The sequence below is a fragment of the Haliaeetus leucocephalus genome, unplaced genomic scaffold, assembly GCF_000737465.1.
Source record: "Haliaeetus leucocephalus isolate CR32 unplaced genomic scaffold, Haliaeetus_leucocephalus-4.0 Scaffold295, whole genome shotgun sequence".
Lineage (NCBI taxonomy): Eukaryota > Metazoa > Chordata > Aves > Accipitriformes > Accipitridae > Haliaeetus > Haliaeetus leucocephalus.
In genome coordinates, this window is record NW_010972731.1 from 10,556,499 (window position 1) to 10,576,937 (window position 20,439).

Sequence of the window (20,439 nt, forward strand, 5' to 3'; positions counted from 1 at the left end):
AGGCGGGCTCCGCGTCTCCTGCGGCCCGCCCCCGGAGGTCCCGGTTCGCCGCGGGCCGAGTTCACCGAGGAGGTCCGGGCACTGCCGGGCTCTGCGCGAAGCGGTCCCCGCCCCGAGGGGTGCTTGCCCGGGAGCCGGCGGGCGGGCGCCGGGGTGCCCTGTGCAGGCCTCGGAGGCTGACCCGGCCCCCGCGCAGGGCCCGCGAGAGCAGCGGCCTTCGGCGGAGGCGGGCGGTGCTGGGCCCTGCCGCGGCTGCTCCGGGCGAAGCTACTCGGCCGGTCGGGCATCGAGAGCTGTTGCCGCGCGGCTCCTTTTGTTGTTCTCCTCGCGACTCTGGTAGCCGTTCGGCTTAGTGCCGCCTCTTCCACCTTTTCCGTGCCCCAGGCAGGAGGAGACTTTCTGTTCCGGTCGGGACTTAGCCTGCTCTGATTAAACCTCAGCTCTTGGCTTTCTCCACCCTTCCGAAAAGTAAAGTTTGTATAGTTTTGGGGCACACTACGCCGATTGATAATGTCTTCCTCTGTCAGTATTTAACCTGCAAAGTAAAAATGTGAGGCTAGTAATCTTAACGGGTTTTTTCTTTTGGGTTTTTTTTTTTTCTTTCCTGTTTGGAATTAATAAGAGCTGTTGAAAGTTCTTCAGACTTAAAGAGCATGTTGTTAATGTATTTAGAGACTTGTCATGGGTCAGAACTGTGGGTGCAATTGCCGTTCCGGTGGCATGTGAACGCTTCTTTGCAAGACTTGCATTTTGTGTTTGGCAGTAGGTTCTATCCTCCCCCCGCCATCAGAGGGTATAGATGGGTAAGATGATTTGTAATGGAACACAAAGTTTGCGCCTGTGATGAGTGTGTTGGATTTGCTTTGTCCTTTTTTCCAAAATAGGTAGTAGTAACAGCGGCAGAGGCAAACTGCTGAGTAAATTTGGAAGTTTCTGTTAATTTTCTAATGAGTTGATAGCAGTAAAAGGGGCATTGCTACCTCTTAATGCCAGAGTGTGCTTGGGGGAATTAATCCCAAACACAACGTGAAGACTGGTCTCTTAAGTACAGTTGTGTGGCCCCTGCAAGGTAGGGTTGATATACTTCCTCTGGTGTGAAAGTTTGTGTTCTTTCCAGTGATGTAGCACGTAAATGTGTTAGGACTTAGATTCTGTTAATCAGCAGTAAATTTCTCAGGTGAAGAAAACAAATTAGTTGTGATATTTAAAAAAAATAAATCCTAAGAACTGGGGTGTTTGGGGTTTTTTTGTTTTGTATGTGGTTTTGGTGGTGTCTGTGGTGTTTGTGGGTTTTTTTGGTTTGGGGTTTTGGTTTTTTTTTTTAATTTAACTATTTCAGGTCAATAGACATATCTTGCACTTGTGAGGTATTTCAAAAGCTTACAAGAGCTAAACTTAACTTATAGATATCTGGGCAAACTACTATTCCAAAGGAGAGAGGAAGAAAAACCCAGCAACCAAACAAACCATGCACATAAATTATTGAAGAATATAAAAGTAGCAGTGAGAATATCGCATCTTCAGGTTTAATACCCACTTAGTATCTCACTCCTTCCTGCTATTCCATAATTTTTGAGATCAAAATATATACTGAGGTGATCAATCTCTGTCCTATCTCAAGCTCCAGCAGGACTAAAGTTAAGTTCTTGTACTGAAGAGCTGCTAGAGAGTATATATTGGTAATTTGTCAATAGATTGACTTACTTTTGAGGGGATGCTTACCTAACAGGATCTTAATTTTTGAAACGGGCTTTCAGTCTTCTTTGTCGCTAATCTCTACTTGGTAGTAGTTTGTGATGAGGTTTTAGATGCTTGTCTGCACTCATCAGGGTAACTGAAGCCTGTGGTCTCTCATATATGCTGAAATTTTGGATGTAGCCTGTCAGTGCTTAACTAAGTCAAGTGCCTCAAGATTTGAAAAGGTATTTATAAAACATAAGAAAATCTTTAATTTACTGGGGCACAGTATAGTGCATAACCAGTTGCAAAAGCAATCAGGATACAGAGCCTGAAAACTTGGGGGTTTTCTGTTGGAAAGTTATTTGATTGGTGATGTTTTGTAGGACATATGTCATTTATATGCCCTCTGAGAAGTTGGCATTTCCCTTGAGGTGCATGTAATTAATTGGCTGTTAGCCACAGGAAATATAATTCATGTGTTTGAAAGTATCCTGTAATATGTTTCTTGGCAGAAAAGGTAGCTGAGTTGCTAAACTACCTAAGAATATTTGAGTGGTTTATAAGCACAAAAAATTTTCTCAAACTATTATGGGAAGGTTGGTATTATTACAGTGGACCACCAGCTACTAACAGCACAACTGAAATTCTGCCATATATTCAGTAGCTCATTTACATCTGTTGCAAGGGCATGGGCTCACAAAATATTTAAAATTACTCCCTGTATAATTTGGTTAAGGGAGAGTCTTTTTGTTCTGACGGTATCTTTTCAGTAGCTCCACATCTCCTGCATGTGGTAGATCTGAAGTGGTATGTACAGTTTGTGTAGACTAAGTCCTTCAAATCTTCAGACATACAACCAAGAAGGACGGATGTGTTGGGAATACTAGAGGAATATTGGACTGAATATAGCCTTTGTGTGTGTGTGTTTACTGAGTGTTAATGGTCCCTCTACTCTGCTCTTGTGAGACCCCACCTGGAGTACTGCATTCAGCTCTGGGGCCCCCAGCATAAGAAGGATATGGACCTGTTGGAGCGGGTCCAGAGGAGGCTGCAAAGATGATCAGGGGGCTGGAGCACCTCCCCTATGAGGAAAGGCTGAGAGAGTGGGGGTTGTTTAGCCTGGAGAAGAGAAGGCTCCAGTGAGACCTTATAGCAGCCTTCCAGTACCTAAAGGGGGCCTACAGGAAAGGTGGGGAAGGACTTTTTACAAGGGCATGTAGTGGTAGGACAAGGGGTAATAGCTTTAAACTGAAAGAGGGTAGATTTAGATTAGATGTAAGGAAGAAGTTCTTTACTGCGAGGGTGGTGTGACACTGGAACAGGTTGCCCAGAGAAGTTGTGGATTGCCCCATCCCTGGAAGTGTTCAAGGCCAGGTTGCATGGGGCTTTGAGCAACCTGGTCTAGTAGAAGGTGTCCCTACCCATGGCAGGGTGGTTGGAACTAGATGATCTATAAGGTCCCTTCCAACCCAAACCATTCTGTGATTCTGTGATTTAAGAAGCTTGATCTGACATGAATTTAATTGCTAGTTTGGAGTTGAAATTATGGATTACGGCCATCCATGCAAAACTGATTTTGAAAAAATGCTAGAAGGAGGGATTTGAAATACTAGCTGTCCTAGGAACTGCATAAAATTCTTAATCTGGTGCTTTTAAAGACTTCTAGTTAAGGTGTCTGCACTGCTAAGCCACTTTGATGTGTAAATATTTAAATTGGAAGCATGCTGTCTTCTAATCTTTAAAGGGTATAACAGATGAACATGAGATGAACATTTCTACATATCCTACATGGAATAGGTCAGTTCCTGGTACATATTTTCAGCATGAACATCATGCTAAAGGGCATAGCGTGAATGTGTGAAATTTTTAAAACAAGCATCTTTGTGAGCTACAATTCCTATGGTTATAGTAGTAGACTGCAATATTCTTACAAGTAACCTACATATTAATAGAATGTGAATTTGCATAGTTCTTAACCAGTGTTTAAGTGTTTGTTTTAATAGAGTGGTAACACTCCTTTCATTAATTCTGTGACCTTGTTTAGTGGAAGAATTCTACTCTCCTGGCTGTCATAAAGGCTTGTTGGTTATGTGTGGAGTTGAGAACAAATTGGCCTGACTTCCCCAACTGCCAAGTATCAGCTCTTATTTAAAATGGGTATAAATGCAGTAGGGAAGAGGATTAAAAACCTTCACTGGAGTTTGTTTTGACCATGTGGCTAATGAAGCCCTGAGTTTAGATACAGTTTGACAATGAAAAATAAACTCTCCCTTTGACTGCTGTTCTGGGTGAATGGAGAATCCTCCTCTGAATTTCAAAGCACCATTTTGTTGGCAACTGTTGCGTCTAGAACTGTTCTTGCATCATGCACAGTAGTGGCCTGTGCTGTACGTGTTTCTTCTGCAGTCTCAGACACCAGGCTTGGCTGTTACTAAGGCAGTGAAGGTGCAGAAAGATCATTCTGCTTATAGCGGAATTGAAAACCTGTCTTGTGGAATGAGCGGGCCAGTGGCTCTTCCTTCACTCAGTTCTGTATTCCTGTCTGTTCCTTCTGCTGTCTAGAAGTTGTATAGTGGCATCACTGCAAAACTGAGGTGATTTTGTTAAGTTCTGCACCTGTGTTGCTTTTGTGTAGAATACTGGCTTTCAATGGGAAGTTACAGTCTGAAAATAACATTCTTATTCCCCTGTTTGCCAGAAACAGGAGCAGTACAGGTGTTTGCCTACAGAAGAAAGCCATACCTTTTGTGTTGTAGTAAGGAGATTGATGTATGTTTATCAGTTGCACAAGTAGGAAGTACCATGCGTACTTTTCCCATTACTAATAGCGTTTCAGTTGTCAAGCTGCTGTCAAAGTTGTTTCTAAGATGTGGTTCAGATATAAAACACAAGTTGGGGATAGTATTTTGTAGGTCAAGTCCCATAACTAAGAGGTTGTTGACAAGGGCAAACTTGATGTTATTTCTGAATGTTAACTTCTGCAGGGTGTGCAAAAATGTGTGTCTTGGCTATAGTAGTGAAAATCAGAGGCCAGAATATTTCCTGAGTAAGCAGGGCTTATGAACAGATAATATAATGTGTTGTTTACACTGTAAGTAAAAGTTTATACTAAAAGCAATTATTTTTGTTTTAGAGGGATTCTGAATATGTCTGGCATAGCTCTTAGTAGACTTGCACAGGAGAGAAAAGCCTGGAGAAAAGATCATCCATTTGTAAGTATGAGAACTGTCAAATTTCTGATTGCAGTTATTTTGGTGTTCTGATGATGATTTTTTTTTCTTTACCCTGATGTGATTTTTTTTTTTTAATTAAATTAATTTTTTAAATAAAAAAGCTGCTTAAAATTATGTAGTATAAAAAGAGATAACTCTGTGTAAAGATAAAGTATGTCATGAAGAATTCTAAGTACATCTTCTGAAATCCTTACTCTTTGGCTTTTTGCCTTAATTCAGGGATTTGTAGCAGTACCTACAAAAAATCCAGATGGCACAATGAATCTAATGAACTGGGAGTGTGCTATTCCGGGAAAGAAAGGGGTAAGACTTACTGTTGTCCTAACATCTCACTTATGGTGAAAAGTAACATAAACCTGCACATGCATTACACTGACAACTGAGAGTATGACTTATATGTACTTTAATAGAAATGCTTGGATCCTGCTGCTACTTCAGAATCTAGGTGGAGTGGGCTAGGAATGATACTGGACAAAATATACCATGAGCCTGTTCAGCTGTTGTCACTGACCACCTAAAGAATAAAAGTTTTCAGAGGAGTATGTGAGAATCCTGCATTGAGCAGACTTGAGATTGTCTTCTACTTTATGCCAGGGTTTATTGTGACTTTTGTTCTTACTAAATGCTGGCTTAAGCCCTAAAGCTTGAAAATGAATACTACCAAAATGTTGCCTCTGCTGGTTAACTGCCAGTACCTTTTTTTCCCCACTAAATAGTGAGACCCTGCAGTCCTAGAGAAGTGCTGTAGCACTGGTTTTAAGGTTTTGGATTTAATGGAAAAAAATTCTATGCTATCAACATGGAATCTCATTGCCTTCCATTTTATGGAATTTTCCCTTTTTGTATTAGGGAAAGAAGAATAGAACTCTCTAACCTTGTTTCTTTTTATCTGATTTTACTTGTGCTTCTGTGTCCCTTTCCTTAAAATAACAAGGGAAAGGAAAAAGTCTGTAGAGACCAGAATTGTTTATTTTTATCAGCTTGCTCTGGTTCCAGGGGACAGGACAAATGCAAATTTTCAAGTGGAAATAATCATTAATGCATGAAACTTTGATTTTGTACACTGCCATTATAACACCTCATTCTGAGCAGACTCTTCTTTCTATTTTTCAAGATGATACTTAGCATGTAGAGATTATTCTTGAATCTATTGGATGCCATTGTTTCTTCTGAGATACTACTATTAATTACTTGATGGTTTTCATTCTTTTGGGTCTTCAGCATTTTGCATTGGATGTGGGACTTCTTTTGTTGCTTTGCCTGTTCTACTGCCTCTTGCCAATGTGCTTAAGTCCCGTTAAGGTCTCGTTTCTTAGATTCTGAGAAGACAAGGTGTGTAGGCAAAACCTGCAGATTCTGTACTACTACCTCAGTTTAACACTGAATATGGCATTGCTGTTACGGTTATAACTTAGCTCAGTATTTTAGTAGTTGTCTGCACAGCTCAAGGTAGTTCTTAAAGAAGCACCTAAAAATAATTTAACTGTGTAAGGGAAAACTCATCCCCTCGTGTTCTGCCAAAATAAGATTATCCCTCGTAATAGCCAGTTATGTACCATTTCAAGATGTCACCTTTAAACGTAAAATCTTCAGGCCATACAAAATCTTCATGTTACTGCTTTAAAGTTTTGTAAACCACAAAATCAAGCAAACAAGACACTTAAAGCCAGCTTCTTGCCTCCTAGAAAACTTATCACACCAGGAAAAGATCAGTTATGCTCATGTGATTCCTGGTAGAGATTTATCTAAAAAATCAGGGTTTTTACTCTAGTAAAAATGCTGTGTCTTTAACAAGAAGCAGCATGTCTGGCTCGTGTCTACCCGACCAACCAGTTGCCCTCTATTGCCTTTGTGTTTGGAGGCATGCTGTACTGCAGCTGCTTCCTGTAAAACAGATGAGTAGTTGAAAACACCAAAATGCTTTCTTGTCAGCCAGATCCAAAATTGAAGTAACGTGTGGTGTTAGTCCTGGGTTGGATATCTCCATTCACTTTTTTGACAGCAAATCACTTATTAACTACCTAGAATTTGACTCAATATCTGCAACCCATCCAGTAACGCAATACAATCTTGATGATACTGCTGTCAAACTATTATCTTAGTAAGTCTTTTGAGTGTCTGCTGTCTTTGATCCATAAGGTATGTTGCTCTATCAGAAAGACAGTAAAAACTTTTTGTTGATTGTTCTGGTGTTCTACTCGAAGAAATTATTAAAAGCTGTTTGTCTTCACCTATGACTGGAAGCAAACAAAATAGGAAAAGTTTATTCTGTCAAAAGGCTCCTCTCTTCTAAAAATGGACACGTCTCTTCTGAGAAGGTATGGAGAATAGATATTACTAGTTGTTGACAACTGACTACAGCTGTTCAGAAGAAGTTCTTTAAGTGCACTATAGCAAATGTAATGAAACTAATTTGCTTTTTAAAACAACGTTATCTTGGTATTCAGTAGCACATTTTTTTTCCTATTCTAGCTTGACACTTTGCACAATAAATACCAACGACAATGGAGTGCTGCTGCTTTTTTGGGGTCGGGTTTTTTGGTGGTTTTTTCCCTTTTTTTCTTTTTCCTTCTGCTAAAAAAAAATCACATAATTCAGGTAGGAAAGAGTTAGGGATTTCCTCCTAAAGTGGTCTTCAAACGTACCTGTCTGTCCCTGAGGATAATATTTATGTCGATAAGGTGTGAGACCATCTTTACTCCAGTTTGTTTTAAAGAATGAACCCAACACTTATTTTCATTGCAGTGTTTCCATAGCAAGGGCAAGTTAGAGAAGTGGTCTGAATTTTACATATATAATAAACTTTTCTGTATTTCTACACTTGCCAGAAATCAGTTTGTCAGAAGATGGGCTTTTTTCCTTATTTCCAAGTAAGATGACAAGGAAGTATATATTTGAGACAGGCTTTTTGTGCTTTGCTAGATGTTTTCCTGTGTTTATATGACCCTTCTGAGTAGTGCTGTCTTATTTGGTCTGCTGTGTAGCATGGGAGCTGCTCTTATCAGTGCTCTTCCCAGTTTCTGATGGGGATAAAAAGCATCTTAGAATTTGTTACACAAAAAGATGGAATGTGTGAGACTACCTGCTACCAAATCCAGACAGCGTTAGTTTAGTGAACCTCATTAACTGTAGCAGTACTACAGTGCTGTGCAAATTTTTTGTTCACTTGTGGTTTTCTTAGCCACGTTCTCATGAGGCAAAATAGAAGCCATTTACATCCACGTGCTTAAGGGGTGTATCCATATCTTATCTTCTCAGACTTACTTTAAGTGGGGCTGTAATGGCCCCTTCCTCATTGCATGTGTATCATGTAAAACTTGAAGTATTCTGTTCTTCTGTGTACTATGAAAACTTGTATATGGAACTGTTGGCAATGATCCCAACTATTGATGACTCAGCAACACTTACTAGCTGTAATGAAGTGGAAAAGCAGGGTTTCCTTTCTTCAACTCCTTATATAAGTGGGATAACTTGTCTCAGTCTAGACAGCATGCTACAGCGTAGGACAGCTGTTTTCTGCTGTGTAGCAGAAGGATGTCTTGTGCTTTGCCTGAGAAACTGTATTCTTGATAAGCTGTTTTCCACAAGTTTGACTTTTCCTTGCTGTAGTCTAAACTTTACCTTAACTTTTTATAGACACCATGGGAAGGAGGCTTATTTAAACTACGGATGCTTTTCAAGGATGACTACCCTTCTTCACCCCCAAAATGTAAGTAAAATGACTAAAAAACATGGGTTTATTAGAAAAATGTTAAACTAGTCCATGAGGTTCTATGAATTACTGTTCTTACAGATTTTTTTTTTTCCCCGCCCACCACTTTGCATTTAGAAAGTTGTGATGAAATGAGTTAAGTGCTCAATAGAACAAAATTGGGAGGAGAGGGGGATTGCTGTATGGGTTTCCTCAAAGTTTGACAGAAGCAGTGCTTGAAGGGTCTGCTACTTGATCAGCACTCTTAGGAAACTAATAGGTAGGCATGGTTAGACCAAATCCCTTTGTGTGTTCTTACTGTTAAGTTGGTCTTCTAAGGCAAGAACTTAGAAAAAATAATTAAAACCCAAAAAGTTCCATCAACTTTAACCTTTTAATTGACTTGCTCTAAAACATGGATCTGTTCTTTTCCTGATACTCCGTACAACAGATATCTTCAGATACCTAGTTTCCTTGCTAAGTTTTTGAATTTTCCTTATCCCATTTCAACTTACCTACTTTAGAAATCTGAAAATATCTATTGCCTTGCCTAGTTTCCTGGTTTTTGAATTGGCTACCAACTCAAATCAATGACTGATTACAAATGGCTCTTTTGACAGCGGTTCATTTCTCATTTCATTTTGGTGTTTCGGCTGTATCAGTTGTCTTGGCTACTCCTTTTGTTAGGTGGTATTTGTTACCACCTAAATACATGTGACACAAGGGGAAACATATCTTTTAACTAGAAAATATTTAACAACAGTATCTTGAGATATACCAACTAGCACATCTGCAAGTGTTAAATGAACTCTCATGCCTTAAATAAGATGTATATGTGACTGGTAAGACTTCTTACCAATGCAGCTTCTGAGTTCCTACTGAACTTCACTGAGCAGCTCATAAGCAAGACTTACTTGTGATGTCAGATGGATTTGAAAACTGCACTAACATGTAGATATTTCATAGCGCTAAACAAGTGTTCATTACATTACTCAAGATGGTGGCTGTTGCATTTAAGTCCTGTAAAGATTAAAGAAATGCCAGAATATAGATTGTGGCAGAGGGAGAGCTGCACAAGCCTACTCCTTCAGTCAGTCTTGCAACTTAAACTTGATTCCTCTTGTTCAGTGCATCTTGATTATACATAAAGGAAAAGTGAAACTGAAGAAAATGCTAGAAACTTACTCTTCTTTGTATGGAACTTTCAGTATTTTAAAGTGAAGAGAGAAGAGTGAAGGGCAGTACCTTTCCCTTATATAGTAGTATGTGAGTCTGTAAAGACAGGATTGGTTTAAAAAGGTCTTTACCACAAAGCTACTACAAACTATTTTGTCAGTTTCCATTCCTATACCAAAAGATTTCTGGTCACAATGATAGTGTTACGTTGCCTGGATGGATAGCACAGATGTGATGGAGTTCCTGCTTTAGGTGCAGGCTGAGCCAAGAAGAAAACCAGTATTAATAGCTCCAGAAATCTGTGCAGGTTTTTGTTGGGGTTTTTTTGGGGGGGGGGCGGGGGGTCTTTAGCCTTTTTTTTTCTTTTTTTTTCTTTTTTTTTTGTCCCCACTAATCTAAACCAACTCTCTGATCTTAGTCTTAGTGCTGCATGCAAGTAATTCTCTCTTCTTCCTCAGGTAAATTTGAACCACCATTATTCCATCCAAACGTGTATCCTTCAGGCACAGTGTGTCTCTCCATCTTAGAGGAGGATAAGGACTGGAGGCCAGCAATCACAATTAAACAGGTCATTAATTGTACTTAGACTTATTCTTAGCCCTTTTATTTGCTTTGCTTGCTTATCTGATGTGAATATAAGATGTTCACTGTGTGTTTCTACGGGTTTTTTAATTTAATGTCTCAGTAATATCTGTGCCTATGTTACTTCTATTCATTCTTCTACAGATCTTGTTAGGAATACAAGAACTTCTAAATGAACCAAATATTCAAGACCCAGCTCAAGCAGAGGCTTACACAATTTACTGGTAAGTATCTGCGTATCAGCTTGAAAGCTGTTGTATTGCCTACAGCTGTCTGTTAATGCTATAACATGCAAATGTTTTTAGGAATGATATGGTGAATTTTCCTACCTTCATGGCTGTATCATGTAGAGATGCCTAGGTTGTGCTAAACTTGAGCAGTAACTTCAGGGTTAATAGGCTAGTGGAGCTTTTAATAGCATTGCAACAGCAATAAAGTGTGAAGACTCCTTCAGTTAGACCATGATTCTCATCCTGGTACTAGCCCAACATAGAATCCTTTCCCCTAAAGGCTGAGTAGTAGTGATGAGGCATAATGACTTCATGAGACAGTGATAGAGGAGACTGAATTAGGTAACAAGTCCCATTCATCAGTATAGGAGTAACTTACTTCTGTCCAGTAGTGGGTACCTATAAGCACTTGTGTGGAAACTGGATCTTCGAAAAGAATAGCTTAAAAAGTACAGAAAGCTTGTAGCTTTAGCAGAATGAAGTTTGCATTGGTTAGGAAAGGTGATAATTTATGAGCTAAAAAGTACTTCTTTTTTTTTTTTTTTTTTGCTTAATCTTAAATTTTTCCCAGCATTAAAAATGGATTGTAAAATCTATAATCTTTAGGGGAGCAAAACACTTTAAACAAATGCTGTTGGCACTGACAGCTACTGAAATGACCAAGGTGGAAATGTAGAATTACCATTCTGGATAGAAGAACAAGTCTCCAGGAGAGTGCCAAGTTTGAAAAATGGCATTTTGAGACTTTACATGCAAGCTATGTCAAGAAAGTCTATTATAAGATCCTAGTGAAAAGGAAACATAGGGATGGGTAGTGCATCTTGGATTTAATTAAGGGCTTCACTCTATTTTTTTTTTAAGTATCTACAGAAGACTTGGTGGGACTGTGTGCGTATGGAGGACAGTTAGATCGCCACAGTTGTAGGCAGCACCTTTGGGAGTCAGTAATGATGAGGCAGGCCTCCCCCCATTTTTATTTTTACTTTTTATTAAAAGCCACTCTGAGGGAATATAGGGCAGGAATAGTATTCTTTCATACATGTATAAATAGTCTGTGTGTTTTATTTATCACCTCCCACACACATATATGTACAAAACCAGTCTTTGCTACTCTTGTTTCTGCTTTATTGTAAGTGCTTCTAGAAAAAAAAAATCTATTAAGAATAAACTATTACACATTTTTTGTTACTTCAGATATGTAGTCTCCCATTTATTCTTCATGTCTTTTGGACATGCATAGTATTCCAGATGGGTTACTATATTTCTGCAGTCTGAGAGTGTGTCTCTCTTACTGCTTAATGAGTAACTGGTAGAAGAAGTTCAACAGAGCAGGATTATGTATGCATCTGTAATTTGGCATAGTTGATAAATACTGGGGAAGATGCAGTGTTATTTAAATAGATGTCTTGTAGTCAAATTGTTAAAATTCAAGAATAAACTTTGTATTCAAAATAAGAATACTTGTTCACATTCTCAGGATTGCTTTGGTACTGTCAGTCTAACTTTAGCACTCCGAATGTGCTAACCTACTTCCTCCTCTCTGCTGTAGGCATGCAGAGTCTACTATGGCAGGCATTCTTTTGTGTGGATTCTGAGGGTGTGAGACTTAAGAGCTAGGTTGTGTTCTCATGTGACAATGCAATATAACTTAAAGAAAAATTTTAGAATAAAGTTTGTAAATTTGTTTGAGAAGAAACTAGAGTATTTTCGGTCTGCTTGCTGGTAATTGTTCATTGGATGTGACCAAAATTGGCTTCATTTCTTCTCCCCCCCCGAACTGTCAACTTCTGAGGATATAATTTGCTGCCTTTTTTTTTTTTTTTTTTTTTACTGCAGCAAGCCTTCATAGCTGAAAGTAAGTTAAGTTTACTGCAAAGCTGTCTGCAAAATCTAGTCACTGTAAACTACCTTTGGCACAAGAGTAATGGTAACAAATTTTTGTTTAGCTCTTGACTGACACTTCTGACAGCTAATACAAAATATGGCGTTGAATGTAAATGGATGCTCTACTAAGCTACTACCATCCCTTGTTGGCCCAAGAATAGAAAACAAAGAACTTGCCCTTTTATGTGTCGAGTCTGAGGCTTAATGACTGGTCATAGTTCCCTGAAGTAGTACTTGCTTGTTTAATTAATCTGTAGCAAGTATGCTAGACTTAGTGAACTGTAGGTTGGTTTTTTTTTTTTCAAAATGTTGAGCTAGCTTTTTTTTTCCAACTGAGGTTAGGATAAACCTAATGCTGTAAGTCAGGGTCTGCAGAGATAAAGGCTGAAACTACCATACTGTTACCATTTTCCCATTTCTTAAAAGAGCACTTGCCCTCTCTCCTCAAAGCAGTAAAGATGACACTTCAAAAATCATATGAAGTTCACCAGCTGTTAGCGAACTGCTCTCATCAACCACTTTGTGCTGTTAGGATACTGGAATTTATTGTTAATGACCTCAGGTCTTAACATGGGGAGTGGAAAACTTGTGTTCTGATGAGCAAGAATGCTTGCACGTAAGGTACAGCTGGCCTTGAAAAAAAGCAGGCGCAAACCTGTTTATAGAGACTGGTATGGTATGAAGTCAGACAGTACAATCATTTGACAGCAGATGAAGTTTGGAAAGAAACTAGTTAAACAGTACCTTACTTCCCTCCAAAGGAAATTATCAGAGTAATGGTCCAGAAAAGCCTGTAATAAATTGTAGTGTTTGGTGAATTCCTATCTAACGGTTTTGCCTTCAGCAATGACTTAGTTTCATATTGAAGAGAAATAGAAGAATAACTCTATAATATGGCCTCTGATTTCTCAAGCTGTAATTACCCTTTCTCTCTCCTCTATTCAGCCAAAACAGAGTGGAATACGAAAAGAGGGTTCGAGCACAAGCCAAGAAGTTTGCACCATCATAAGCATCTGTCATGCAGCATCTTAAAAAGGAAGGGATTGGTTGGCAAGAACTTGTTTACAAAACTTTTGCAAAATCTAATGTTGCTATGTACAATTAATATCCACTTAGGGGAGGGGGTTGTATGTGTGCCATTTTCCATATTCGCCACTTGTATACAGTTCTAAATTTGCTGAATTGCCCCCAGTTTTTTCATACAGGGTCTCTTCCTTCAGTCTTTTGTATTTTTGATTGTTATGTAAAACTTGCTTTTATTTTAATATTGATGTCAGTATTTCAACTGCTGTAAAATTATAAACTTTTATACTTCTATAAATTCACTAGTATCTCTAGTTACTTTGCTATCTGATGCAGGCATGCTTTAAAATGTTAGAACTATATTTAGCCTCTAGCTGGCTGTATGAAAAAAAAAAAATCATGCCCTCCACCCCCTTCCCTCCCTGAATTTGTTTTTCTATCTTTCAGAAACTAGGTTGTTATTGCTTAAGAGCCTCTGAGATCCAAAGTCAGCCAGCATCCTTATTCTGCATCACTTCCTTTGTGTTTATATGGCGTTCTGTCTGTGTTGCTGTTTAGAGTAAATAAACTGTTTATATAAAGGGCTTTGTTTCATTTATCTTCATTAAAATGATTAAAAGACTGCCATTTAAATGGCTCTGAACACAATTCAGTGCAAGTCCTGTTTTTAAGGCCTGTGATGCTGCACTTACCTTTTGTTTAGATGTTGCCTTCATTTCTTTTCCCTGCCCCCACCCCCAGCATGAAAGCAGCCCTTCTTTGGGCCCCAAGTGGTAATTGCAGCTATTAAACTTTGATCAGTTCCTTAGGAATTCTGACTAGCTAGAGACCAATTGCTTACTGTGCATAATGGGATCAACATACTGGTGTGACCATGTTAACATAAAATAACGCAAGCGTTAGACTGATATGAACAATTATAGAAGCTGTCCATGGAATGCAAGGGGACCTACAGCAACTGGGGATTTTAAATGGTACTTGTTTATCAGAAATAATTCTGTGCCTTCTTCCATATGTCAATGTATATAGCTTTTAGGAAAAGGATGTGCTCTATGCAATTACAGTTTCCTTCTGTAAAGGAAATCAGTTAAATTATGTAAGTTATTTTCATGTATGTCAAGCTGATATGCCCTCTATTAAACTTTAACTGCTTTTTTTATTGTATTTTTAGTCAAAATCATTCTGCAAAACAAATGAAGTGTGAGAAGTTTTGTTCCATCTGAGCTGTAGCTTCTTCAGTGCTTTTGTTATTAAAAAATGGCTATCGCTAGAGACTTAAGTTATTCTAAGCGTGATACAGCTCTGTTCCCAGATCTGTTCTGCTTGTCTGCATTTGATTACGACAGCTTTGTAACATAAAAGCGTTCCCCCAAATTAGAGTAGCTAACATCCTCACGTTACTCTCAGTCTCCTAAAAATTGTTTGTGTAGGATTGCCTCCTTGTCACTATCTAGAAATCCTTGTTACAGCAGCTGATTTGGAAAAGACTTCATATGCTTGGGCTGGGAAAGTAACTGAGAAACTGAGCTAAAGGAGAAGGTTCCCTGTCAAAGTCACTTACTTGGGCTTCTTTTTTTTCTTTTTAAAGGGAAATGGCATATTTGTACCACTAAAACTGCTGCTGTGACTGCCAATTCTAGTTCCAGTAGGGCTAGTGTTTATTGTTTCCAGTAGATGAGGGTTAAGAGGTGAAAATCTTGCTGTGACTTGAAGAACTTCTATATATGAAGGTAACACTATGAACTGTCCTCAGTATCTCCAATTCTCCTGAAGGGTTGCTGAAGTTTAGGTTTAAATAAGTTCTACTTGGGTGCTGGAAACAGTAGAGCATTCTAGTTAAATGTACAGAAGACAACTGCTAACAGGTGCATTTTCACTACACAAGCTGGCAGGCATATGGAAAAAAGTGAACTAAGATACTAGTGCTGATGAGTCTCCGACTCAGATCCTTAAGGGCTGGACAATGTGTATTTCTGACTTGGTGGAGTGCTGCTTCAAGTAATGAGAATGCAGGCAGATAGCACTGCTGAACCTGTTACCTGAAACTTTGTGGTACAGTTGTGAATATAAAGTCACAACAAAACATTGTATGTTGCTTAGGACTATTGATCAGAGTAAATTTAAAAAAAAAAAAAAAGTAAAGTTACTGAAAAGACATACTGAGATGTTAAAACAGTTCCAGGAAGCATTTTTTTCCTTTTAAGCTTAGGTATTCAGTTTACCCTAAACTAGATGAAGTAGTTGAAATACATATGGCAGGCTCAGGCCTGCAGAAAGTCAGAGGCTCTTTATGTGGTAGGCACTCTGAAGAGGGTGGTAACTTAGTCATGTTTTCCAGTTGAAATATAGCCCAGAAGTTAGAAGGGTTTACTTAATGTACTATTAGGTAAAAATAATCCCTATAAACCACTTTCCAGACACATTGATTAGAATACAGTTTTAACTTGTAACTAAGCTTCAGGCTCTTTACATAATAATCAGCATGCCATAAACAATTATCTAAAAATTAAATAACCTAAAGCCTTTATGTGCATAACAAATAGACCTATAAGTCCACCTATCGCCTGAGGTTCACCTAAAGGAAGGAATTTGCTAGGCATCAAATTACAGGTGAATAAGCCACACTGTTAACTGTTCACAAGAAAATTTCTTTATACAGGATGTTACAACTCTTCGGGATTGTAGGGGTTTTTTTTGTTTGTTTGTTGTGGGTTTTACTGTGGTTTGGGTTTTTTTGATTTTTTTTTTTTACTTTTCATATAGTTGATTTATTGGCTGTTGTTGCAGCAACTTTACAGTACCATGATCTTCTGGACTGCTCTCATCACTGCTTTCAGTGGCATCATCTGGAGTGCTCACGCTGTCTTCCTCAGATTCTTCATTACTTTGTGCTTGTCTGGAAACATTTTTCAGGATTATAAATGCAAAACAACTTATAATAGGAAAAATAGTATTTAAATTAAATTCATTACCGTGGGGAATTGATTGGTCTGTTGGGATTAGAAAATTCTTCTCCTGATTCAACATCAAATGGATCTGGAAAAAGAAGGAAAAAAACATACCCATTGATGAAGAAGGCATATTTTAATGGTCTGCCTTAATTTTCATTTTAAGAGAAGATTGTTGGCATGGAGGGGAAGGCATAGGAAATCCGGTTCAGCTTTCTGTAAAGTTTACTGTAGTCACTTGGTCAGAAGCCAGGGGAGGTGAGAAACAACTACCAAGTCCTGCCCCCCATTCTAGTCTTTTCACTCTTTTCCATGCTTTTTGTGCCCCTCCCCCCCCCCAAGGGGTTCAGTAGCTCTTTAGGGGTAGTCAGACTGTACACATAGGTTTCTAAGGCTTTTGGTAAGAAAACATGGATGTTCTCAGAATGATTTAGTTCTAAAAGGGCTGTCTAGTTAGTTCATCTCTACTGAGAAGTGAAGTATAGCTGTCCAGGCTTAGCTCTTGCTCAGTAAGGGTAGGGCTAGATTTACTTTGACTTACACAGCTGGGGAGAACTGTTACCTCAGAAAAGTCAAACAAGGCATGACAGCTTTGGTACTACAGTCCATCCAGAAAATAATACATACGATTGTGGGGGGAAGCGTGCTTTGTTTGGCATAGTAGCGTTGCCCCTCAAGAACTGTCTTCAGTTTAATGTAACAGTAGTTAGGCTTCCAGCAAACAGGAGGAGGATTTCATTCAGCCTAGCATGTCACGGCAAAGACATCAAAGTTCAGTGAAACTAAAGGCTGTCTACCATCTTACAGTGTGAACCCCTGGCCTATTTTTATGGGACTTAACCACTGTGAAAAGAAAACATTAATGAGGAGCACCTCTCCTCATATGTTCTCGATCACTTGATGTGGCTTTTTTTTATGCTGTCTTGAATGAGACCAAGCACTCACCTGTGAATATAGCCTGAAATACTGGGATACCAATAAGTTACTGGAAGAATCTGGGAATAAACTACTGTACGTATTATAAGCTATTTTCATTATCTTTATAGGTCTGATTTTAAATGTCCTGATTAGGGACTATATAAATGTATCCATTAAAGGTCTTTCTTAGGTTTATGTGCAACTACCTTGCTGTCAGACTGTATGCCTATATTTCTCTTACAGTCCTCCTGAATTACTAGCCTTTTTACTCATACTCTGCTTTTAACATCTGTGGATAAAATGAGGAAGCATCATATTTTCTTTTTACTCCTTAGTTCTCCAATATCCTTAATTTAATCAGGGTAGCTGCTCCACAGTTCAGCTGTGAATACATTAATATATGCATTAAATTACTTTAGTCGTTTTCATCTTTTTGAGTTAAAAAAATAGGCAAACTTGCTTAGAAGAATACACAGTATAGAGACAGAACAACACATCTCAACAAAGCTCTTCTACCTTGCCAATATTTTCATGAGATTAAAGGAAAAGATTGTAAGGAATTTAGTTAGGAAAAGGGTGTGTGTGGTGTGTCTGTGGTTTTTCTTACCTATTTCTTCATCTTTTGTTTCTTGGACACTAGCTAAAAAGTCCTTTTCAACTCTCAGCACTTCTTCCTGGCAATGACAGGCTGCATACTTTTCCAAGAGATTTTTGTTCAAGTCAATAAATGCCTTACCCCATTTAAATTTCCTTAGAAGAATGGTGGCTAGGTCTGGGAATCCTAAAACAGAAGATAAATGATCAGTTTTCTTTTTCATTGTAAGATTTCACTCACAGTACATACCTATGTATCACTATGATAGATGTTTGCCAGCATTTTTCAGTGTTCGGGGACTCAGACTTTTAAAAAGATTAAAAATATTTTCAAATTTCAGTTTAACTTGAAATACTTAACTGAATCCAAGAAAAATTCATAGTCTTTTAGTGAGTGTTATATAAAAATATTTTGTACAGGTAATGAATGATTCAAAGTCTAGCTCCCACAGTCCTTCAGCAAGACAGCAATTGTACATATGGTATTTTCAGAAGATAAGATTTGTCTGCAGTATAGTAGAGCATGTCTCTTCAATTGTCAAGAAAATTCTGTGATGAGTTTGCAAAACATCACAAGAGGGAGCAATTTCTTTTGTTCTTAACTAGAATCCACCCTATTAACAGACAGCTGTTATCTCTCATTAAGACAAAGTTGCTTAAGGATTCATGCTCTGTCTTTTCTGGCTTTTTTTTTTTTTTTAACAGTTTTTCTAACATTAAGTGCCATCCTGACAAAACCAGGATCATCAGTTTATGTGTCCTGTATAGTAACTGACATGAACGCCCCAGAGATACCTCGATGCTACCAGATACAAGCACTTCGAAGAAAGCTAGGCAATCTGATTCCAAACTCAACAAAGTGATGACCAGTGGGACCGCATTACAGTTTAGTCTATCGCAGATCATCTCTTCTGATTTATTAAGGATGTAAGAATTGGTGGTAACATATTTCACATCAGACATATTACAGCCTACCGACAATGCAAAAAGCTGCAGCAAAAGCTTCCACGCAGGACAGCTTGCATGGCCGACCATAGTTTACAGGATTTGCAGCCACCAAGTAAGGCAGCAGCCGTAGATGACCTCCTCTCATTCTCTTAAAGGGAGTTTCTTCTAATTTGGCCCATGAGCAATCTATGACTGCCATTCCACTCTGAGCAATGACATGCCTAAAAAAAAGAAACATCACTGTATTTGAAAAACTGTTATCATTGTATTGATAAGTTAGTGGGAACTACAATTGCCGCTTTATACTGGCAACAAATTTGCATACAACCCCCCCCTTTTGTCAATCAAAAAGCATGCATTTTACAATGATCTAAAATACAGATGCAATGAGAAAGAATAATAACATGCTTTTTGTCTGAACACACATGTGGCAAAGAAGGTTTATCCGTACATTTCAAACTGAAAGTGAAAAATTCTAGGTTTAAAAAATGTGACAGAAGAGTCTGGTTAATAGTAACATTCGCATTCTTAAAAGTACACCAAAGTTCAGATTTAGGTTCTCCACCAGCTTCTAAAGACTAATCTTTTCTCTGAGTAAATACATCTTTATAAAAATTCTGCAGGCCCATCTGAAGAAAATTCTTAGTGTTTCCCCCAAGTACATTTTGTAGTTAATGCATTGTGTTGCCTAGCCAAAGAACTTGAATATGGAATCCTAAAAGATGCAGTAGCTGTAGGCCCATGATTCTGAACAAATTAACCTACAAACCACATACTTTGATTTCTCATTGGGATCTATAGATGCTGTTTTCACCTGATAGCAGCTGTGTAAAAATATTAACATGATTTAATAAAACAGCTCCATTTCTCATGTTCATGCATCAATGTAGTGTAACAGGAAGGTCAAATTTATTCCGCAGCACAGTTGTGGCCATGGATCAGTGGTTAAAATGTTCACCCTAATATACCATCATTACAGCATTTGAACCAAGTGCGCTTCCCCACAGCCTGCACCTCCACGGGCTTTGCCAACAGGCAGGGAGATCACCTGTGCACGGGCCTCACCGGGGACTTGCCTGTCAGCTGGAGAGACGTACTCGGTAGCCAGAGGACTGAGGACGAGGCCCGGGAATCTCTGGCGGAGGCGCAGGGTTCGGAGCAACCCTTTTCGGGCCAGTTTCCTCCCGGTGCATTTCTTGGGATCGCAGTGTCCGAGCTCCCACATGGCAAGAGGGCACGGGAATTTCGCCCCCGGGGCGGCCCCCTCGCCCTCCAGGCAAGCTGAAAACAGCAGGCGCGCATTACTGCCCGGCGGCCGCCCGGCCCGGCCCGCCTCGGCAGGACCCAGGGCAGGACCCGCGGCCCGGCAGGACCCAGGGCAGGACCCGCGGTCCCGCTCGGCGCGGCCCAGCGGCCGCGACACACTCCCGCACCTCTCAGCGCGGTCTCCGCCTCCGCCGCGAAGGTGTCGAAGCTGCGAGCCCCGCGCCGGCCGCCCCTCCGCGGGGCAGCGCGCCGGCCGCGCTCCATGG

At 39.4% G+C, this 20,439-nt stretch overlaps 2 protein-coding genes across 5 annotated transcripts in view; one reads left to right on the plus strand and one right to left on the minus strand.

Annotated features, from left to right (window-relative positions):
- Positions 1-15,229, plus strand: part of UBE2I (ubiquitin-conjugating enzyme E2I) — a 15,793-nt gene extending 564 nt beyond the window's left edge. For 3 of the 4 annotated variants that reach the window (XM_010570540.1, XM_010570539.1, XM_010570541.1), the window contains exons 2-7: positions 4,814-4,892; positions 5,133-5,216; positions 8,550-8,622; positions 10,239-10,348; positions 10,507-10,586; positions 13,422-14,083. In XM_010570540.1, the coding sequence (XP_010568842.1) occupies positions 4,827-4,892; positions 5,133-5,216; positions 8,550-8,622; positions 10,239-10,348; positions 10,507-10,586; positions 13,422-13,485 (477 nt within the window). In that variant the 5' untranslated portion in view covers positions 4,814-4,826 and the 3' untranslated portion in view covers positions 13,486-14,083. Of the gene's footprint in view, positions 1-4,813; positions 4,893-5,132; positions 5,217-8,549; positions 8,623-10,238; positions 10,349-10,506; positions 10,587-13,421 lie in introns of all 4 variants that reach the window. The other variant, XM_010570542.1, reaches the window with a different exon arrangement.
- Positions 15,230-16,221: 992 nt separating this feature from the next.
- Positions 16,222-20,437, minus strand: TSR3 (TSR3, 20S rRNA accumulation, homolog (S. cerevisiae)). The gene is made up of 6 exons (XM_010570634.1): positions 20,341-20,437; positions 20,005-20,188; positions 18,935-19,128; positions 17,973-18,146; positions 16,472-16,535; positions 16,222-16,395 (listed from the first exon to the last, which is right to left on the minus strand). Exons 1-6 carry the CDS (start codon positions 20,435-20,437, stop codon positions 16,248-16,250), a joined length of 861 nt encoding a protein of 286 aa, XP_010568936.1. The 3' UTR covers positions 16,222-16,247.
- Between the last annotated feature and the right edge of the window lie 2 nt (positions 20,438-20,439).

Bases quoted from the DNA above. Each gene is read 5' to 3' on its own strand.
- TSR3 (XM_010570634.1), bottom strand. From the start codon at position 20,437: ATGGAGCGCGGCCGGCGCGCTGCCCCGCGGAGGGGCGGCCGGCGCGGG. The intron at 19,129-20,004 runs GTACGTCTCTCC...TCTTTTTTTTAG, and splicing joins CTCAGTCCTCTGGCTACCGA to GCATGTCATTGCTCAGAGTG. The intron at 18,147-18,934 runs GTAGGCTGTAAT...CTTCTGTTTTAG, and splicing joins TGCAGCTTTTTGCATTGTCG to GATTCCCAGACCTAGCCACC.